Raw genomic sequence first — 23,850 nt, forward strand, 5'->3', positions numbered from 1 at the left:
CACTTGATTTCTTGGGGGATTGCATACAGACACCCAAACCAGTAGTCAGTACTGTTTTGCAAAACTGAGGTCAACTGAGATCCTGTTTTCAATAATAACTTTTCTTCTAGTTATCGGAATACTTACTTTTAAACATTTACGGCTAGATTGCAGAATCTGTAGCAATTTAAAAATCAGAGGAAAGCTGGCTGGGGTGAAAAATTCATCAGCAGCAGCATTAGGTGATGCAAAATCAAGTTGCTACAGCACCTCTCTAGCAACAGCTGTACTGAAGCATGAGAGGATCACTGGGGTCTACCATTTCCATTACAAACATGGCCTGAAGAACTGATTGTAGAAAAGCAGTACTGGCAACAATGTGTCATAAGTAATAATTTTGTAAACAACCAAAGATTTTTATTTCTCCCTTTACATGACATACATGATAAGGAAATTAGGTATTGGCAATATAAAAGCTGGATTTTGTTTTTATTTAGTGCGTGTGCACAGATGCGTGCAGGTAGGCGTGAGTGTGCACACACGTGTTTCGTGAATCTCCACATATAATTTTTCAAAAATATCCTAATTTTACTGTATAGGGCGCTGATATCATACGGCTATGACCATCTGGAAGGACAAGAACAGCAGATACCTAGGAACACCACCACTTGAAAATCCCCCTCCAAGTCACTCACCATTCTGAGTTGGAAACATATCACTGTTCCTTCATTGTCACTGGATCAAAATCATGGAATTCCCTCCCTATCAGCACTGTGGGTGTACCTACACCTCAGGGACTGCAGTGGTTCAAGAAGGCAGCTCATCACCACCTTCTCAAGGGCAATAAGGAATGCGCAATAAATGCTGGCACCACCAACATCCTGTAAATGAATAAATTTAAAAAATCCTTCTTCCTTAATATCTACACAATTATATTTAGAGAAAATTTCAATGTATATTCTTTAAAACAAACAAAAACATCAGGAGCATAAGCTGAACATTGGATAGCAATATTCAGTGGAATTATCCTTCCAGCTCTAGATGGTTATACAAGAAGTGGGCAGTGTGGTGGCGTAGTGGTTAGTACAACACTTTGCTGTTCAGGTTCAATTCCCGCTTCTGTCCTGAAAGGAGTTTGTACGTTCTCTCTGTGACTGCATGGGTTTCCCCCGGGTGCTCTGGTTTCCTTCCACAGCCCAAAGACATACTGGTTGGTAGGTTAATTAGTCATTGTACATTGTCCCATAATTAGGCTAGGATTAAATCAGGGGATTGCTGGTCAGTGTGGCTTGAAGGGCTATTCCACATTGTATTGTGACGACCCACTTCCTAGCACACTTGAACTGGCTCACAATTAGCCAGCGTGCAGGCACAAAGGCTAGGTCCGCAACAAAGGGAGAAAAGCCTGCGGGGGTTTGTGAGTACGTATCTCTTGGAGCATCTGCGCCCGGGGGGGTGGGGGGGTGGGATGAGGGAGGCTTTAAAAGAAGGCTGTGAAGTTCGAATAAAATTAACTTTGACTGCAGTTTACCGACTCTGTGTCGTTATTTTAGCGCTGCGTGTAGCACACCGCTATAGTATGTTATTTTAATAAATAAAAAAATAAGACATCTCATTCAAAGATAAGTGTATAACTTTAGAAGATCAGTAGCAAGAACCTCGGATTGTCCCATCTCACATTACCACAATTAAAGACAGTTTACAATTCACAGGCAATGAATGGTCTGTTAAATATCACCACAGGTGATTTAGCTGAGATACTTACACCTCGGACACTGACGGTTGAGGCCAAGATGTTAACAGTAAAGATATAATGGCACAGCATGGGTGAGGTAGCCAGTCAGGAAATGATTGTGTGTTCATATTGTGCAAAACGGGAGTAAGGAGCAGGAGGTCTGAACATCCAAACTGGTTGCATTCTGAAGAACAGACTTAGTTGAACTGAAGACGAAGGAGGCGTTAACGTAGTCAGTCATTTCAAAGCACGTTCTGCCCAATCTATCAGACAGAGCACTACAGTACCAGGCAAATATCTTACTTAAGACACTCTAGATTTGTTTTTACATGGTTTCAGATGGTTTAGCATCCACCTTACCCTGATCTCAACATCTGGGATTACCTGGAGAGACAGAAGCAAGCAAAGAAGAAGAACTATGGCAAGTACTTTATCAGTTTAGTTAAGTATTTGTAATAAAAGTATAGCTTAATGATCTGTAACACTGTTGAGTGTATTCAGAATATTTGTAGAGGGATTAACACTCAAGTTGAACTAAGTTGTCTGGTGGTGGTGGGATCTTAGCCATCTGTCCAATTTTAAACTGTAAAGCCAAACATATATAAAAAGACAATAAAATGGGGGGGAAAAAATCACTTTTTATGTGACATGAACTATTACTCTCAGACTCAAGAAAAAACAATAAAACAGCTTAAGTCTAGGGTAAAATTCTATTTCTATCAAGTACATATTCATCTGTTCTCCATTATAAAGTCAGACGCCAAATAGTAGTCATATCTCCACATTCATCAATCCATTTAGATTTGTGTGTGATTAAGCACTATGTACATATCTATATAGTACTTGTTTCTACTCTTTGCAGACATGCCATTTTTTTCTCTACCGAGGATTTATCAGCTATTTCAGATCTACAGTCAGAGCTGTAATTTCAATGGGCTTCACAGCAAAATGAACAACAATCACCATGTACTAACCTTCATAAGTCCTGGGTATTCATTAGAAGGAAGTCCATAGAAATGATGTTGAAATGAACTGTTGATCATCCTTAAAAAGCATGGAAACCTTTTGGAAATCCCATATGTTCCAGGGACTTTCTCCTTCCAGTAGCAAACAACAATCCTCAGGGTCTAGCAAGATTACAAACATGGTAAATGAGATGGTAAACTCTCAAATGAAACACATGATTTTGCTGCACAACATATTCATGAGAGATCAGTCAGAAACACAGGGTAATACAGAAGCTAGGGAGCAAGTGTGTGCACGTGCGAACATTTGAGGTCTTCCCAGCCCATCCACTTCTTCTTCTCGCTTTCAGCTTGAACCAATGTAGCCATTTTCATCTGAACTCTTTTTGATTAACAAGGCATTCTCACAACAGAACAGCCACTCATTAGATGTTTTCTGTTTCTTGCACCATTCTCTGTAAACTCTAGAGATTGCTGTGCATGAAAATCCCAGGAGATCTGCAGTTTCTGAAATACTCAATGCATCCCATCTAGCACCAATAATCATTCCACGGTAAACATCACTGAGATTACACTCTTTCCCCATTCTGATGTTTAGTCTGAATGACAACTGAACCTCTTGACCATGTGTGCATGTTTTCGTGCACTGATTGCTGCCTCATGATTGGCTGATCAGTTATTTGCATTCATGAGGTGTACAGGTGTGGCAGAGAGCACTTGGTAAACACACTCCTTACACACACACAAGCATTGCTTGTCATTCTGCTGTTGTTTGCTGAGTGTACGCACGTCAATCTCTTCCCTGGTATGTTCTCATAATGGATTCTAAACTGAGTTGATGCGCTTGCGTGGGCTTTATGGTGCCTTTCCCACCATAAATGGCAGAATATTCCATTTCTTTAGTAATGCATACATGTTGCTTTGGTGATATGACGTGTAAGAACGTGATTGGAGAGAGTTCTGAGCAAGTGCAGGAATGATAGAAAGACTGAGAAGAACATGACATTGTAAGCACGTTTTGGCTGTTGTTAAATAAAATTCTATTCTTCCAGAAGATGTTTCTTTATTAGTAACCCACGGTATATATAAATATAAAGAACACAACATGGTGTCAGAAGTTGGTCTGGAAGAATAATACGTTTCCTAACACGGGAGAATCGAAGATAATTTTCTGAAAGAAGAGTTTGAACTTATTTGGTGTTGCTAACAGTTTTACAATGGAAGGTATGCAGCCTCCACTGACACTTCAATTGTCTGGGAATGTAGGTGAGAACTGGAGAAAATTTAAGCAACGTTTTGAATTGTATTTATTGGCGATCGATGCGGATAAAAAAAAGGGAAAAAATGAAAGTTGCGCTTCTACTCCACAATAGGTGATGACGCAATTGAGGTATACAATCATTTTATTTTTCAAAATGGAGATCATTTAAGGTTAAAAATCAATAATGGACAAATTTGAAGCATTTTGTATACTGAAGCATAATGTGGCGTATGAGCGGCACAGATTTTTTACATGTACGCAGAGAGCTGGTGAAACTATTGATCAATATGCTACTAAGTTGAGACACCGGAGTAAAACATGCGAGTTTAGAAAACTGACAGACTCTCTCATTAAAGACAGAATTGTTTATGGCATTCTGGATAATGGTCTGAGAGAAAGACTGTTAAGAGAACAAGACTGAGACTTGGAAAAAGCTTTGATGCTCGCAAAGCTTTGGAAACCGTGACATCACAGGCTAAAGAACTTTTCATTGAGAGCTGCAACGTAGACCAGTGCAGACATATTAGAAAAAATAATAAAACAACAACAAAACCAACGGAGAGCAAGACATCATTTGAGAGAAAAAAGTTATGTGATCGCTGTGGGCGGCAGCATCCGCCAAAACTGTGTCTAGCGTATGGGAAAATGTGCACCGACTGTGGTAAGAGTAATAATTTTTCATGCTGTTGCAGAAGAAGAAAGGAAATAAAACACGTAAATACAGTGCTTGAAAATGAATGTAAGGAGTTTTATATTGATGTGCTTTGTGAAAACAAACAATGTAAGAATGACTGGACTATTCCACTGCAAGTGAACCAAAACATTATTCTGTTTAAACTGGATACTGGAGCACAAGTATCTGTTTTTGCAGAATCTGAGTTTAAGACCAAAGTTACATAAGACAAATATAAAAATGACTGGGTGTTCAGGTGCAGACATTCCGGTTAAAGGAAGATGTGCGGCAAAAGTATCACACAAAAGTATTCTTCACACGCTTTCATTTGTGGTGGTGCCAAAAAATGTAGTCAATACTGGTTTATATGCCTGTGAGAGACTGAATTTGGTGAAAAGAGTCTTAGTCCTGGACAGTGACACACAGTCAGAATACAGTGACTTGATGTAAGAGTATGAGGACTTGTTCAAAGGGCTTGGTTGTCTTCCAGGAGAGCACACGATTAAAATCGACAACACAGTGCCACCCGTAGTACGTCCATGTAGAAAAGTGCCTTTTGCATTACGTCATCATCTGAAAACAGAACTTGACAGAATGGAACAGCTGCAAGTCATAAAAAAAATCGATGAGTAAACTGAATGGGTCAATTCGCTTGTCATTGTTGATAAGAAAAATGGAAAACTGAGGATTTGCTTAGATCCAAGAGACTTGAATCCAGCCATTAAAAGAGAGCATTTCAAATTGCCTACTCATGAAGAAATTATGTCACAGTTTGCTAATGCAAAGTACTTTAGTAAATTAGATGCATCCTCTGGATTCTGGCAACTTAAACTAGATGAACCGAGTTCAAAGTTTTGTACCTTTAACACTCCTTTTGCCTGATATTTTTTCTTCAGCTTCTGTTTGGAATTGCATCAGCTCCTGAAGTGTACCATAAAATCATTCACATGCTACATGCTCACATTGAGGGCGTGGATACTTCCGTGGACGATATTATTGTTTGTGAATCATCTAAACAAGAGCATGACGCCAGACTCAGACAAGCCTTAAAAGCAACACGCAAGGCAAACCTGAAGTTGAATAAAGACGAGGGTCAGCTAGGAGTAACTGAAATTACCTTTGTGGGTGATATCATCAGCAAAGAGGGTGTTCATCCTGATCCATTGAAGGTTTCTGCTATTAACATGGCAAGACCGCAATGTAAAAAGGATGTTCAAAGGTTCATGGGAATGGTCAACTACATGGGAAATCTTTTGGAACAGCTTGCTCCACTGAGGCAGCTAACAGAAAAGAAAAACGAATGGAGCTGGAATCATGGCAAAATCTCAAGAAAGTGCTCACTAAAGAACCTGTGTTGAAATTCTATGATGCTGAGAGACCCACCAAAATCTCATGTGATGCATCTCAAGCAGGCTTAGGGACAGTATTACTCCAGAAACATGATAAGGAATGGCTACCAGTGACATATGCATCTCGTTCATTATCTGACCCAGAAACAAGCTATGCCCAAATTGAAAAAGAATTGCTTAGCATTAATGTTTGCTTGTGAGAGATTTCATCATTTTGTGTCAGGGCAATCTATTGATGTTGAAACTGATCATAAGCCTCTGATTGCATTGTTTAACAAACCTTTAAGCGACTGACCTTTGCGAATTCAGCGAATGATGATCAAATTACAATGACATGCACTGAATGTGTCATACACACCTGGAAAATTCATGTACACGGCTGACACACTTTCCAGAGCTGTGGATCCAACAACAAAAGACAGTCACAGGGACGCTGTTGATGTTCAGGCATTTGTTGATATGATCACAGAGACCGTACCTGTTGCTCCTGAAAAGTTGGAACTGCTGCGTCTTGAGACAGAGAAAGACAAAATTCTCACTCAGGTAATACAAGTGGTGATGGATGGATGGCCAGATAATAAGTATGACTGTACCTCAGAAGTACAAGAATATTGGAACCACAGATCAGAACTTTCTGTTGTGGATGGGATATTGTACAAAGGTAGCAGAATTGTGATTCCTAAAAGTCTCCGAAAAGAAATGCTTGGGAAAATTCACGAAGGCCACCTAGGTATAGAGAAGGGCGCGGGAAGTGATGTTTTGGCCCAGGATGAAGCAAGAAATTGCAGAATTGGTGTCTTCTTGTCAAATATACCTTAAGTACCAACCTAGCAACCCTAAGGAGCCACTGCATCCACATCCTAGTCCTCAGAGACCTTATCAGAAGGTAGGTGTTGATCTTTTTGTAACTGACAACAAAGATTATCTATTAATAACAGATTACTACTCATTGTATCCTGAAGTGTGTGGTCTGAGCAGAATCATGGCAGAGAATGTAATTACATGCATGAAATCAGATTTTTTCAGATATGGTGTACCTGATGAAGTTTTCACAGACAATGGTCCATAATTCAATGGTGAATGCATGAGTAATTTTGCTCATGAATGGGGCTTTGTTTATACAACATCTAGTCCATTTTTCCCTCAGTCCAATGGATTAGTTGAAAAGTTGGTAGGAGTTATCAAGAAACTGATGCATAAAGCAAAATATAGTGGACGTGATTTTTATAAAGCTTCGTTAGTGTATCACAGTACTCCACTTGAATGTGGATTTTCACCTGCTCAGCTCTTGATGGGACGCTGTTTGAGATCCAATCTGCCAATAGATGAGAGCCTTCTGAGAACAGAGGGAGGTGAACAAGTGAAAAGATGGAAAGATGAACACAAAGCAAAGCAGAAAACATACTTTGACAGATGTTCTCGTCCATTCCCTGAACTGCACCAAGGAGATGAAGTGAGGATACAAGACAGAATGAACACATGGACACAGAAAGCTACAGTACTTGGAGAAGTACGACCCAGATCATACATGGTCCAAACAGAAGAAGGAATAGTGTTGAGAAGAAATCGCAAAGACCTCAAGAAAGAGCCAACTCCAGAGTTTCAGTTAACTGATGCAGACCAGACAAATCATGGAAATAACAATGAAACACAAGAACTGTGTGAACCACTTGGGTCTACACGTGTTCGTAAACCCCCAGAGAGACTGATAGAGACATGTTAAATTATGCAGTTGCTCTGGTCAATGTTTTTAATTGTTTTTTCTTTTTAAGGAAAGGAAGATGTGGTGATATGACGTGTAAGAACGTGATTGGAGAGAGTCCTGAGCACACGCAGGAATGATAGAAAGATCGAGAACAAATATGGCATTGTAAGCACGTTGTGGTTGTTAATAAATAGAAGTTCTATTCTTCCAGAAGATGTTTTTTTATTAGTAACCCACGGTATTTATAAATATAAAGAACACAACAGTTGCTTTTATATTGTATGTAAGGTAGATACTTCTATTTTATAATATGATTGTAACTACATTGTGGGGCTTGTCACATTCTAACTCATGTGTAACTCTTAAGTTAACTTTGTTAGTAATTAAAGTTGGTATGTCTGCGTGTGTAACAAAAGGGAAATCATTACCCTTAGTGAGAAAGAGAGAGATAGGGGCTGCCAGGAGTTCACATTGGACTTACAAAGTTTGCAAAGTCTGCAGCTAATATTATGTTTTCTGGTAAATACCTTTTTGTAAATATTGGCAGCTTTCTTTTCACTGTTTTCACTGATTTCTGCAAGTTTGATTTTTGACACACCTATTAAACACCCTTGCACCAAGTGCTAAATGACTCCATCCATTTTTCCTTTGGTCATAACCCATGTACCTAACAACAGGCGAATCTAATAAAGTACATGTGAAAGTCAAAAGCATTCTATAACGTGGCAGCCCTACTAGATTTGTTACACAACATGCCGTAAAAGCACAAATATGCGCATCTCTGGTAAGCGTAGATTGCCTGGTCGGAATGGCTGAACCGAAACAATCTCTCTGAAAATTACCGTGCTTTGAGTAAAATGAAACACTCTGAAGTGTCACTGCAATGAAACCAAGATGAATGGTTACAAGCAGACATTGTCTTGTTCCTCTGCATTTGCAGTATCCCTGTTTTAACGACTAATGCCCACAACTCCCCACTGACACTGTTGCAATTCCTTTGTCAAGGAGAAGGGTGAAACATTCCATACCAAAGCATTTTTTTTTAAACAAACATTGCAGATGGAACTCTCGCCTGTTATTTGTAGCCACAGTTCTCATGGTCTCAACATACAATAAGAACTGACAGCCAGTGGTTCAGAACTTCCATCCCATCTTATCTTCCTTTATCTTTCCCATTGCTGGGACGCTGCACATCCCTAACAACTAAATCTTGCATTTTTTTTTAACTGTAGCAAACTTAGGCACAGTACCCATGAACTAAATGTAAAGAAATGTGGTTTGCACTTTGTTAGATTTCCAGGGAAACATAAAATATAAAAGCAAGAATGTAATGCTGAGCCTTTATAAAGCATTGGTCAGACTGTTCTTGCAGTACTCTGAGCAGTTTTGGGCCCCTTTTCTAAGAAAGGATGTGCTGGCATTGGAGAGGGTCCAGAGGAGGTTCACGAAAATGATCCCAAGACTGAAAGTGTTAATGTATGAGGAATGCTCGATGGCTCTGTGCCTGTATTCACTGCAGTTTAATCAAAAAGAAAAGAATCTTATTGGAAAGCCTAAACAAAGTGGACATGGAGAGGATTTTTCCTATAGCTCAGCCTCAGAATAGGGTGACAGAGATAAGGAAGAATTTCTTTTGCCAGAGGGTAGTGAAACTACGGAATTCATGGCCATTAGTGTCTGTGGAGGCCAAGTCATTAAGTATACCTAAAGTGCAGATTGATAGGTTCTTGATTATGGGAGAAGGCAGCGGAGAATAGGGTTGAATGGATTATAAATCAGCCATGATAGAATGGCAGAGCAGAGTCTATGAACCAAATGGCCAACTTCTGCTCCTATGCCATATGGGAGTTTTCCGATCTAAAATTATGCAGTGAGAGGTCCTGACAATAACATAAGAAATTGGAGCTGGATTAGGTCTGATCCACCAATGAGGAAGATCATTGCCGATCATCACCATTATCCTGTACTTTCTCCATAATCCTTGAGAACATAAACAATGAGGAACTTAAAAGCAGTGAAATAAGGTAAGAGGTGCGGCAAATTCCTCTTGAATAAATGGAGAGCCAAGTAAAATTATGCTCGCTACTCAGACAGCATGGGCGGTCTTTCCACATAACTAACAGCTAAGGCGACAACTCTATTTTGTACGGTTGTCCTTGTCTTCCAAACCTAGATGCATCTGGTGATCACCTAAAGCTAAGAGGAAGATCAGTATTAGTACCGTGGATTAAAAATGTAGTTAATTTTCTCCTCAGGTGCTATGCATGAAATTAGATTATCCTGTACAGGCAGGACTTACTGTTGGAAAATATCTCATTCTGAGTCATCTAGCATCTCCTTGCAGAAACCTTCTACTCAGACTAAGGGAAAAGTGTTTTATATTACTCTGTGATTAATGATGTCAAAACTTTGCCCAAGATGGTAGAAGGGCTGAAGGATCTGTTCCATTTTGTGACTTGTTTTGAAGAGCCATGGTGAGAGTTTTTAAGCTATCGGTATCTTTGAGTGGATGCAGATGAGACAAGGTTATATCATGATTTAAGTTGCTTCAAAAACAAAGAACGAACCTCATCTCAACTGTGTATTGTATAATCTCAGTGGCCACTTTATTAGGCAACCCTGTACACCAGCTCATTAATGCAAATAACGAATCAGACAATCATGTGGCAGCAACTCAACAGATAAAAGCATGCTGACATGGCCAAGAGCTTTAGTTACTGTTCAGACCAAATATCAGAATGCTGAAGAAATGTTATCTGCTGTGTATTCAACACTTCAGTAACATTTGAGTAACATAAATATATTGTTTCATTAAACATTCTTTCTTTGTTTACATTATTCACTTCAGGTTATATGTAAGAAGTATGTAAATGGCATACGTCATTACGGCACCATGTCATATGTGAACACCTCACTAAAGAAAAGGGAAAGAAAAACTAAGGACACAGATATCCCCAGTTCCAGTGCTTCTCTTTGATTATTTTCTAGAGTTACAAAACATAATATCATTTAAGTGACTTTGACCATGGAATGATTGTTGGTGATTTGAGCATCTCAGAAACTGTTGATCTCTACTGGGATTTTCAGGCACAATAGCCTCTGAAGTTTACAGACAAAACAAAGAAACATCCAGTGAGTGGCAGTTCTGTGGGAGAAAAAGACTTGTTAATGAGAGAGGTCAGAGGAGAATGGTCCAAGCCGACAGGAAGGCGACAATAACTCTAAGAACCATGTGTCACAATGGTGTGCAGAAGAGCACAGTACATCAAATCCTGAGGTGGATGGGCTGCAGGAGCAGTAGACCATGAACATACACTCAGCGGCCACTTTATCAGTAACAGTAATATGGAGTGTGTTTGGCTCCCATGCTGAGATGGGTATACTGTAAGTCCTCGCCTTGCCTGAGTCTCAGGGTATTTTGCAAACAGAATTAGCAGCTAAAGAGATAAAAATGGCAACGTTCTCTCATTCTCCATCTGGAAAAGCACCTGTTTTCTGCATTGTGGCTTATCTAATGACGCCTCTCAAACCAAGACTTTATCATTATTAAGGAAACAAATGAGTGTTCTTATGCTTCATTACATAGCATAGTACACCACTATATTAACATACACTGCCAGAAATCTATTATTATTTAACACTCAAAGCCCACATAAAGTAAAAACTTGAAAGTCATTTTGCTTCTGCTCCGAACTTTTAAAGGGTTTCCCCAATTTCTGACACAACGCGGGTGGGGTATGTGCACCAGTGTAGAGCAACCAATGGATAATCTGCAGTTACCAGGAATTGAAAAGTGCACCTATCAGTAATCACAGCCAAAGATTGAACATACATAAGCAACAGCTGCAAGGTCTCATTACTTGAGTGGGAGAGTGATTGGAGACCAAAGAAAATTACTATTGCAGTCCTCTTCCTCAACAGCCACACTATGCTGTTCTTACCATGGGAAGGATATAGTTTGCATGCTGGGGAAGTTGATCACAATTAGGCAACAATAAGATGGTGGGCAATATCAAACAAGAGAAAATCTGCAGATGCTGGAAGTCCAAGTAACACACACAAAAGGCTGGAGGAACTCAGCAGGCCAGGCAGCATCTATGGAAAAGAGTACAGTCGATGTTTTGGGCTGAGACACTTCAGCAGGACCTGCTGAAGGATCTCTGCCCGAAATGTCGACTGTACTCTTCCCATAGATGTTGCTTGGCCTGCTGAGTTCCTCCATCTTTTGGTTGGGAATGTGTTCTTTTATATGGCTTTAACTAACACTGAGTAGAAAATAGAACACCAGGAAACCTTTAATGATCTTGCAGTGTTTCAAGATGCTATTACGAACTTTAGCTGTGAAACTCGAGCATTGAGTATCAGCTGCAGTTCTGTGTAAAAGTCTTAATCATATATTGTACATAGTTAGGGTGCCTAAGACTTTTGGATAGTACTGCAGTAGTTTTATGTATAGCACAGAGCTGCTGCTGCTGCAAAAAATAAATTTTATGAAATCTGTGAGTGGTGATAAATCTGGTTCTGATATGGGTCTCTATTGTGGGAAAGGTGCAGGGAGAGGGGAACAATGGGTAGGAAAAGCGGAAGGGAGAGGGGAGGGAGTAGGAGGCACCAGAGGGACACTCTGTAATGATCAATAAACCAATTGTTTGGAATCAAATTACCTTGCCTGTTGTCTTAGGGCTGGGTGTGGCTGCACCCACACTACACCCACGCTCCAGCACGCCTTTCCTGTCACCAGTCCCACACACCCCCACGGCACTCCGCCCTCGCCATTCCCAACATCCTTTGCTCCTGCCAGATTTACTAACTTGTTTTCTGCTCCATGTTGAGAAATCCAAGTCTTAGGCATATGACTGTATATCCAAGTTAAGACAATAGTCTTGGAGAATCTCCTGTCTTCACCTTACAAAATCTACCTTCTTTATTTTACATACCAGCTTAAAGTCTCTACGTCAGAAGTTGAAAGTTCAAGTGAGGTTTTAATGGGAGTTAAAGAATTACCTGGGGATAATATTTTGATACATTTGTTATGACATTCAAATTATTAACTTTTCACACATTATTGCTATCATTTACTTGTGCAGTACTGAGGGAATAACACAGCCACATTTTCAACAGTAGGATCTTCATTTAAGTGGATAAAGAACAGCTTCATCTGCTTCTGCAGACGGATGGAAAAGATGCCTTTAGATGATTTTGAAGAACAGAATATCAGCTACCGTATCTCCCAGTCAATGTCATCAGAACTATTTATGTTGTCATATAGTTTATGGAGCTCCCCGTGTGTAACTTGGCAGCTGCTCTTCCTAAATCAAAACACTAATATTATAACACTTATTTCATTAGCTGTAAAGAGCAACGGAATAACTTGAGGTTGTGAAAGACACTAAAAAAAATAAAAGGTACTGTGTTCTCCCACTGCATTCAGCCAAAATGTATGCACAAGGAGAGATTTGCAAGGTTTCTCAGCAACAGTATTTATAAAGGTAACTTATTTATTCTAAGGAAGTAGAATATTTTTCTCCCCAGACCTGCCATTCTAAAATGCAGGAATCAATTGAAGGAATTTGTTGGGATCAGTAATGCCAGTGGGAGGTGACCAGGATTCTGTGAACAGCTGATGGAAAGGGCATCAATAGCAAGGATCAATGATTACAAAGCAGCCATTGCTAATTGCTAAGCTTATTCAGTGCTAAATCCCGATTGATTATCAATAGTACAACAATGTCAAGGTATATTAGGTCCAAACAAGATTTCTGGAGTGCGCCATGATCATGTAGCTTTGATTGGACCAATGTATTTGGAGGTCATTTTATATTGAACAGTGTTAAAAGGGTGGAAAGTGGCCAGTGAAGGAGTGGAGATTTGATGCTTTGACTCGAGAGGCTTCGACGAGAAGAGGCTGAGGACGAGCTTCACTCCAAGTGAGGTAAGGCCGGGTAAGTTCCTTTCAAAGGAGAAAGTTTCAAAAGTTGAGGCAAGTATTGGGTAGGTGATGGCAGCTGAGATCAGCCTCGTGGTTTGTTCATCCTGCAGCATGTGGGAAATCAGGGATACTTCCAGTGTCCCTGACGACTATGTGTGCAGGCAGTGTGTCCAACTGCAGCTTCTGGCAGACCGCATTGAATGTCTGGAGCTGCGATTGGATTCATACTGGAGCATCCGCGATGCTGAGAAAGTCATGAATAGCATGTTTAGTGAGTTGGCCACACCGCAGGTAAAGGCTACACAGCAGAAAGGGAAGGGGTGGCCACTAGACAGCGTAGCAGTAGGCAGGTAGTGCAGGAGTCCCCTGAGGTCATCTCCCTCCTAAACAGATATACTGTTTTGGAAACTGTTGGGGGAGATGTCTCATCAGGGGAAGGCAGCAGCAGCCGAGTTCATTGCACCATGGGTGGCTCTGCGGCACAGGAGGGAAGGAAAAGGAGTGGGAGAGCTATAGTTATAGGGGATTCGACTGTAAGGGGAATAGATAGGCGTTTCTGCGGCCACAAACGAGACTCCAGGATGGTATGTTGCCTCCCTGGTGCAAGGGTCAAGGATGTCTCTGAGCGGCTGCAGGACATTCTGGAATGGGAGGGTGAACAGCCAGTGGTTGTGGTGCACATAGGTACCAACGATATAGGTAAAAAATGGGATGAGGTCCTACAAGGTGAATTTAGGGAGTTAGGAGATAAACTAAAAAGTAGGACCACAAAGGTAATAATCTCTGGATTACTACCAGTGCCATGTGCTAGTCAGAGTAGAAATAGGAGGATATTTCAGATTAATACGTGGCTTGAAAAATGGTGCAAGGGGGAGGGATTCAAATTTCTGGGGCATTGGAACCAGTTCTGGGGGAGGTGGGACCGGTATAAACAGGACGGTCTGCACCTGGGCTGGACTGGAACCAATGTCCTAGGGGGAGCGTTTGCTACTGCTGTTCAGGAGGCTTTAAACTAATGTGGCAGGGGGATGGGAACAAGTGCAGAGAGACAGAGGGGTGTAAAATGAGGGTAGAAGCAAAAAGTAGTAAGGTGAAAAGTAAAAGTGGCAGGCAGGCAAATCCAGGGCAAAAAGCAAAAAGAGCCACTTTTCAACATAATTGTATAAGGGCTAAGAGTGTTGTAAAAACAAGCCTGAAGGCTTTGTGTGTCAATGCGAGGAGCATTCGTAACAAGGTGGATGAATTAAATGTGCAGATAGTAATTAATGAATATGATATAGTTGGGATCACAGAGACATGGCTCCAGGGTGACCAAGGATGGGAGCTCAACATCCAGGGATATTCAATATTCAGGAGGGATAGACAGGAAGGAAAAGGAGGTGGGGTAGCATTGCTGGTTAGAGAGGAGATTAACGCAATAGAAAGGAAGGACATTAGCCTGGAGGATGTGGAATCGATATGGGTAGAGCTGCTTAACACTAAGGGGCAGAAAACGCTGGTGGGAGTTGTGTACAGTCCACCTAACAGTAGTAGTGAGGTTGGGGATGGCATTAAATAGGAAATTAGAAATGCGTGCAATAAAGGACCAGTAGTTATAATGGGTGACATCAATCTACATATAGATTGGGTGAACCAAATTGGTAAGGGTGCTGAGGAAGAGGATTTCTTGGAATGTATGCGGGATGGTTTTTTGAACCAACATGTCGAGGAACCAACTAGAGAGCAGGCCATTCTAAATTGGGTATTGAGCAATGAGGAAGGGTTAGTTAGCAATCTTGTCGTGCGAGGCCCCTTGGGTAAGAGTGACCATAATATGGTGGAATTCTTCATTAAGATGGAGAGTGAAATAGTTAATTCAGAAACAAAGGTTTCCTGAAGTTACCTGAAGGGTAACTTTGAAGGTATGAGACGTGAATTAGCTAAGATAGACTGGCAAATGATACTTCAAGGGTTGACGGTGGATATGCAATGGCAAGCATTTAAAGATCGCATGGATGAACTACAACAATGGTTCATCCCAGTTTGGCAAAAGAATAAACCAGGGAAGATAGTGCATCCGTGGCTGACAAGGGAAATTAGGGATAGTATCAAGTCCAAAGAAGAAACATATAAATTAGCAAAAAAAAGCGGCACACCTGAGGACTGGGAGAAATTCAGGGATCAGCAGAGGAGGACAAAGGGCTTAATTAGGAAAGGGGAAAAAGATTACGAGAGAAAGCTGGCAGGGAACATAAAAACTGACTGTAAAAGCTTTTATAGATACGTGAAAAGAAAAAGATTGGTCAAGACAAATGTAGGTCCTTTACAGTCAGAAACAGGTGAATTGATCATAGGGAACAAAGACATGGCAGACCAATTGAATAACTACTTTGGTTCTGTCTTCACTAAGGAGGACATAATAATCTTCCGGAAAAGGTAAGGGACCGATTGTCTAGTGAGATGGAGGAACTGAGGGAAATACATGTTAGTAGGGAAGTGGTGTTAGGTAAATTGAAGGGATTAAAGGCAGATAAATCCCCAGGGCCAGATGGTCTGCATCCCAGAGTGCTTAAGGAAGTAGCCCAAGAAATAGTGGATGCATTAGTGATAATTTTTCAAAATTCCTTAGATTCTGGATTAGTTCCTGAGGATTGGAGGGTGGCTAATGTAACCCCACTTTTTAAAAAAGGAGGAAGAGAGAAACTGGGGAATTATAGACTGGTTAGTCTGACATCGGTGGTGGGGGAAATGCTAGAGTCGGTTACCAAAGATGCGATAACAGCACATTTGGAAAGAGGTGAAATCATCGGACAAAGTCAGCATGGATTTGTGAAAGAAAAATCATGTCTGACGAATCTTATAGATTTTTTTGAAGATGTAACTAGTAGAGTGGATAGGGGAGAGCCAGTGGATGTGGGATATTTAGATTTTCAAAAGGCTTTTGACAAGGTCCCACACAGGAGATTAGTGTGCAAACTTAAAGCACACGGTATTGGGGGTATGGTATTGATGTGGATAGAGAATTGGTTGGCAGACAGGAAGCAAAGAGTGGGAGTAAACGGGACCTTTTCAGAATGGCAGGCAGTGACTAGTGGGGTACCACAAGGCTCAGTGCTGGGACCCCAATTGTTTACAATATATATTAATGATTTAGATGAGGGAATTAAATGCAGCATCTCCAAGTTTGCGGATGACACGAAGCTGGGCGGTGGTGTTAGCTGTGAGGAGGATTCTAAGAGGATGCAGGGTGACTTGGATAGGTTAGGTGAGTGGGCAAATTCATGGCAGATGCAATTTAATGTGGATAAATGTGAGGTTATCCACTTTGGTTGCAAGAACAGGAAAACAGATTATTATCTGAACAGTGGCCGATTAGGAAAAGGGGAGATGCAACGAGACCTGGGTGTCATTGTACACCAGTCATTGAAGGTGGGCATGCAGGTACAGCAGGCGGTGAAAAAGGCAAATGGTATGTTGGCATTCATAGCAAAAGGATTTGAGTACAGGAGCAGGGAGGTTCTACTGCAGTTGTACAAGGCCTTGGTGAGACTGCACCTAGAATATTGTGTGCAGTTTTGGTCCCCTAATCTGAGGAAAGACATTCTTGCCATAGAGGGAGTACAGAGAAGGTTCACCAGATTGATTCCTGGGATGGCAGGACTTTCATATGAAGAAAGACTGGATCGACTAGGCTTATACTCACTGGAATTTAGAAGATTGAGGGGGGATCTTATTGAAACGTATAAAATTCTAAATGGATTGGACAGGCTAGATGCAGGAAGATTGTTTCCGATGTTGGGGAAGTCCAGAACGAGCGGTCACAGTTTAAGGATAAAGGGGAAGCCTTTTAGGACTGAGATGAGGAAAAACTTCTTCACAGAGAGAGTGGTGAATCTGTGGAATTCTCTGCCACAGGAAACAGTTGAGGCTGGTTCATTGGCTATATTTAAGAGGAAGTTAGATATGGCCCTTGTGGCTAAAGGAATCAGGGGGTATGGAGAGAAAGCAGGTACAGGGTTCTGAGTTGGATGATCAGCCATTATCATACTGAATGGCGATGCAGGCTCTAAGGGCCAAATGGCCTACTCCTACACCTATTTTCTATGTTTCTATGTTTCTAAGGGTGATGTTAGCATAGAGTGAAATTAAGATCCATCAAGTACCTTCAGAGGAAGCTGTAGTCCCACAAGGTTCAACAGTTTATTTGTCCAAGGGCCAGCAGTAATCACCAGATTTTTTGTTCTGTAAGTTCCTCTGGTGGTTGTCACGGTAACCATTCTACCAGGCTGTATTTCAACAACTTGCTCACCATCACGAATGGTTCCTCCATATCTTCGGAACAAATCCTGCAAACGGTTCAATTCTCTCTTGTGAAATCATGAAAACTCGTCATTATTTCTAATAATTATTTCTCCATCATCCAGAAAATATATTTATTATATTAATGAACTGAAGAATTTCTCTACCTCATTTAAATTATTGCCTTTTTCTCACATTCGAGATACCTGTTAACCAGTTTCCAGTCTTATATCTCTGTAATCCATTATCTACCCAGCATCCAGGGCAGTTTCAAAAGGTGATGCCTCAAAAAGGTAGGATTCATCAGTAAGGACCCCTCGTCACCCATGACATGCCCTCTTTTCATTGCTAACATCAAGGAAGACACACACTCAACATTTCAGGAACATCTTCTTTCCCTCTGCCATGCCTTTTCTGAATGGACAATGAACCTATGAATACTACCTCAGTATTTTCCCTTTCTATTTTTACACTACTTATTTAATTTAATTTTTTGTATATACTTCTTATTGTAATCTATAGCTTTTATTATAACGCATTGCAATGTACTACTGCAACAAAGCAACAATCTTCATGACATATGATAATGATATGAAACCTAATTATGATTCTGATTCCTTCTAGAGCAGAATTAGATAATAATATGCTATTTATTAATGTATTTCATATCTCTTGCACATCTTGAAACTCTGTAATAGAAATGGAACAGTTATATGAGAAATTGATACTGATATTTAAAGACACTTAAGATCAAATCTAGGATCAAGTATATAAAAATCTAGGCTCCAACATCTTGATGTATTAAGTTTAGGTATTATTCAAGCTCACTGTTCTATATTAAAATGGATAGGCAGATCAAAGCATTCCATTTCAAACCGCATGTCTGCTTTGCCTGAAGGTGGCACTGTGAGGAGGCTTATCAATACTTTTAGCATATGTTAGTGAAGTTCCAGCTGTGAACATACTCCAACTTTACAATTTGGTACCTCTGCCATAATAGGTAATTTTTACCCTTGACTATTCATATGATCAACACAGAACTAACAAAATTTAACCTAGTTGCAAGAAACCGTCAGCAACCTGCTTTGTGGCCACTGGAAGTTTTAAGCACTTCGTGTCACTACAATATTCTCCCCTTTCTTCAAACACAGACCTGCTTGTCTCCAAGGTTCAACATTCAAAGTAAATATATAATCAAAGTAGTAATTTTCTTGCGGGCATTTTCAGAGGAAAAGTACAATAGGATTTACAATAAAGCTATGCATAAACAAAGACTGACATATAATCGAAGTACAAAAGATGACCAGTTGTGCAAATGAACAATAATACCGAGGACATGAGTTGTAAAGAGTCCTTGAAAGTGAGTTTGTAGGTCATAGAATCAGTTCAGATTAATGGTGATTAAAGTTATCCATGCAGGTTCAGGAGCCTGATGGTTGTATGGTAATAAATGTTCCCGAATGTTCTCACTTTTTAACCTACAAAGTGGTTAGAATCTGCCTGAGCCTCTGCCAGAGGCTCTCACACCATTTAAGAAGTCTCGATCTCCTCTCTCCTTCTCTAAGATAGTTTTCATGGCTTCTGTTACCCCCTCCATTTCCCCATCTGCTTTGGCTTCACTGCACTCATTGCATATTACAAGAGCTGTTAGACATAATAATGAACAACCAGTTGGAGGAGTCAATAAGTCGAGCAACATCTGTTGGGAGGAAAAGAACTGTCAAGTTTTCAAGCCAAAATCCTGCAACAGTCCTCAACAAACACTGGTTGACCTTTCGGGTTCTTCCAGCAGTTTATTTGTTGCTTCACATCTGTTGTCTTTTATGTCTCCTGTTATCTTTTCAATCGAGTTCTAAACACAATCAGAAGCAACACTAAATCTGTTTAATGCAGGCCCTGTATTTGCATTACCGTCATGCCTCATTTTCTTTCATATACCCGTACCAAATCCACAGCATGAACATTAATTACTCCTGCTTGGACTCTGCGGACTTGTAAACTTTATTATGAGGCTTATGTATTTTTTGAGCTGATATTTATTGTACATAAAAAAAAACTAACTTTTAAAAAATCAATTATCTTTTCATATATCAGTGCAGGAAAATCCGTATCAACAAATATGCTTGCCATCTTTTTAAACTTACTAACAAGCCTCATGTTGATAGAGGAAAATAGCACTTGGACACCAAAGGTTTTAATTGACAGAAATCTGGCAGCAGTTTCTTCACACCTACTTTTAGATTCTGAGTTAGAGTTCCAGTTTCAGCTTCAGACTGTGGAAGAAGACAGTGCAGTATCCTACAAATCCTTTGATTTTTATTTTTATGAACAGCTGTAAACAGTTATCAGATGGCATGATGGGAAGCTTGGCCAAGTAAGGCTTAAAAAAGTGTGCAGCTTTTCCAAATACCATGCATTTGTTAATATTTTGGTTACCTGTGGTATGAACCTATGCTTTTGTAATACCAGAGAAGTTACTGACCATAAGACATAGGAGCAGATTTGGGTCTGGTCCAGCATTTCACCATGACTGATACATTATCTCTCTCAACCTGATTCTTCTGCCTTCTCCCCGTAACGTTTGATGTCCTGACTAATCAAGAACCTAGCCTTCACTTCAAATGTATCACATAACTTGGCCTCCACAGCTGTATGTGGCAATGAATTCCACAGACTCATCATCCTCTGGCTAAAGAAATTCTTCCTCACCTCTGTTCTAAAGGACCATCCTTCTGTTCTGAGACTGTGCCCTCCGGTCCTAGGCTCCCCCACTCTAGGCAAGATCCTATCCAGAACTGAGAGGAAATTTAAGGTCATCTTTGTTAAAGTGGCCTTTCTCTGCAGTGACCATAAGCACAATCAACTGCCCCCTTGCTAATTAGGAATTTTGCCAACAACAACAGGACGGAACAGAACAGAAGGTGCTTGCCATGATGCTGCAGGATTTGCTCACAAGATCAAAGGTCTACGGGTAGAAAGGGATAAAGTATTTGGGTATGAATGCAACATTGAGCAGAGTCTGGGTATTACAGAACTAAGTAACTGAACTGCCATGCAAATTTCACATTAAAAAGTCAGATTAGTCACCATGGAGGATTGAAACCAAGATTAAATTGGTTTCTTCAGAAGCATTTGAGTAGACAGACTCGAAAGAATGTAAGAATGACAGAAGCAAAGTTCCCTTTAAGATGTGTGCACACATACCTTTCGCTACTAGCGCACAAAGGAACATAAACCACGCACAAAATGTTGTCACCCTCCACCTCATGAAATATAATTCACAATCGTAAACAATCACAGTTCCTTTTCTGGTTTCTGATGGGATGGAGTTGACAACATGGAGTTCGTGATGATTTGTCTGTAGATTTTAATGGCTTATTTATATTGTTTTTATTGAAGAAATTAGTCAGTGCACACATGATGTTGTCACTAGGCAAAAAAAAAATGCACAACACAATATTTTTGTGCACATTGGTCATTACACATTAGAGGGAAGACTGGACAGAAGTGGTATCCTAGAGAAGGTTTAGAATACTGATTTTGGTATGGAGCTTTGCCAAGAACCTGGTGTCACTGTTAACAGCTTTCTTAATAAAACTCAGTTAAACCTGAGTCTTCAATTCTCAGGTCAAAGTCAGGAAGTGCTCCCATGTTTACAAGAGGCAGCCACAAGGTATTTCACACAATCACAACATGGTTTTCATTCAAAAATTAGATATCAGACATTCAGAAAAATACAAAATTATTTCCATGCTGGCACAGAAACTATTTCTATCTGAAACTCTGAAAACCATATTTTAAAGTTGAAATAATGCTATATTATTGAAATACACCATTATTTTAACTTTGTGTTAATTATTGCCCAGCTGATGGCTCTGGGTCTATACTCAATGGAGTTAAAAAAAAGGGGATCTTATGGAAGCCTACCGAATATTGAATGGCCTAGATAGAGTAGATGTGGAGAAGATGTTTCCTATAGTTGGGGTTTATAATACAGAGGGAAGAGTCTCGGAGTAGAGGGACTTTCCTTTAGAACAGAGATGAGAAAGAATTTCTTTGGCCGGAAGGTGGTGAACATGTGGAATTCATTGCCACAGATGGCTGTAGTGGACAAGTCATTGGGGATATCTAAAGTGGAGGTTGATAGGTTCATGGTTAGTAAGGGGGTCAAAGATTACAGGGAGGAGGCAGGGGAATGGGGTTGAGAGCGGTAATAAATGAATGGCAGAGCAGTCTCAATGGGCTGAATGGCCTAATTCTGCTCCTATGACAATGAATTAAGCACACAGATGTTTGTATAGTTAGGAACTGATTCATCAAACTTACTTATAAATATAGGACATGTTGTACAATTTAAAAATTCTGAGCCATTCGTTTACTACCTGCGGTTAGGGTGACACGATTACAGCTTGGGGTATTGGAGTTCAGAGTTCAATTCCAACGCTGCCTGTACGGAGTTTTTAACTTCTCTCCCTGTAAGTGCTTGGATACTCAGGTTTCCTCCCAAATTTCAAAGGCTTACCGGGTAGTAGGCTAATTGGTCATTGTAAACTGCCCCTTGATTGGGCTAGAGTTAAATAGGTGGATTGCTGGGCAGTGCAACGTGTTGGGGTGGAAGGGCCAGTTCTGCACTGTATCTTTAAATAAAAATTAGAAATAAAGTATGGGGTAAAATACAACAAATAATGTTCTTTGATAATTCCAATGAAGGCAAACAAATATAAAACTCCACTGAAGAACAGTTATAGCATGCTTATGCAAACACTAACAGCCTAGAACTTCTGGTGACAGAAACAGTGAGGCTATTAATACCCACTGTTATAATACAGGATGTATGAACGGATGAAGAATGAAGACATGTAGTGAAACACAGAAAACCAGAAGCTGATGCCATTGATTCAATGAGAGTGTTGTTGCCGACTTTCCCATTGTAATGAGCAGAAATTGGTTTACTAATGAAAAATTCAACTACTTACAAAGCAAGTTTGTTCTTAGTGTTACAGCTCACCGAATGAGATAGCTTAACACCCTAAAACACAATTAATGTCCTTAAAGTCTTTACTGCTAACATCTACATCTAGATGATCACTCCCTTGATTAGTTTATAAAAACCACACACCTTGCAAATAAAGTATCTTTATATAGGTGCTTCTGCCTATGTTCATTTCATATGCTGTAAGCTGTTTGCTCAATGTAAGTTGGACAAAATGATAATGAGAATTATTTAATGAGAGTGGTTGAACACCTAGCTTGATGATATCATTGTCACTATGCGTCAGACATCATCTAAATCTGAGTCTGACTGAAACAACTTTCAAGGAAAGGGGAAATTCTCATCAGACTAATCACTTAGTCTTTGGGGATAACTTACTTTGGAGTCGACAGTGAACACAATTTCACGGGTAATTGCAAAATCCATGGCATCAATGTCTCAGGAGAGAAAGGTACCACTCTAAGAAAATGTAAACTAGACATGAGAATACCAATTACTGAAAGAATGTTCTAGTCCTAGCGTCCAAAACAACTCTTTAATGATGAATAAATCAAAACATTGTGCATAAGTTAATCTCATAGTTTAAAGGACAATAACTTATTCAAATAACCCTCCTCTGAGAAAATACATGCCTTCTGTTGAAAATAGCATGGTTTTCCAATAGCAGTGAAGCATTATTTTGTCTGGAAATATATATAGGCTGCAGTCCAATAGAAAATAATGGACATTAACAACCAAAAACACAAGATCCAATTCATACTTAATTATTTAGAGATACAGCCCTTTGAGCTGTGCTGCCCAGCAACCCTTAACAACCCCTGATCTAACCTTAACCTAATCACGGGACAATTTACAATGACCAGTTAACCTACTAAATGGTACACCTTTGGACTGAGGGAGAAAAAGCAGTGCACCTGGAAAAACCCACACATTCCGCAGGGAACATGTACAGACGTCTTACAAAGGATGCTGGAATTGAACTC

The 23,850-nt window shown here is 40.1% G+C and overlaps 1 protein-coding gene across 1 annotated transcript in view; it reads right to left on the reverse strand.

The window, feature by feature from the left end:
- The window catches only part of pipox (pipecolic acid oxidase), an 82,947-nt gene that overhangs the window by 22,306 nt on the left and 36,791 nt on the right, over positions 1–23,850 (reverse strand). The window contains exons 4-5 of the mRNA XM_073053430.1: positions 17,739–17,921; positions 2,689–2,841 (exon numbers count right to left, since the gene is read on the reverse strand). Of these exons, the coding sequence (XP_072909531.1) occupies positions 2,689–2,841; positions 17,739–17,921 (336 nt within the window). The remainder of the gene's footprint in view (positions 1–2,688; positions 2,842–17,738; positions 17,922–23,850) is intronic.

Source organism: Hemitrygon akajei, chromosome 8, assembly GCF_048418815.1.
Source record: "Hemitrygon akajei chromosome 8, sHemAka1.3, whole genome shotgun sequence".
Classification (NCBI taxonomy): Eukaryota; Metazoa; Chordata; class Chondrichthyes; order Myliobatiformes; family Dasyatidae; genus Hemitrygon; species Hemitrygon akajei.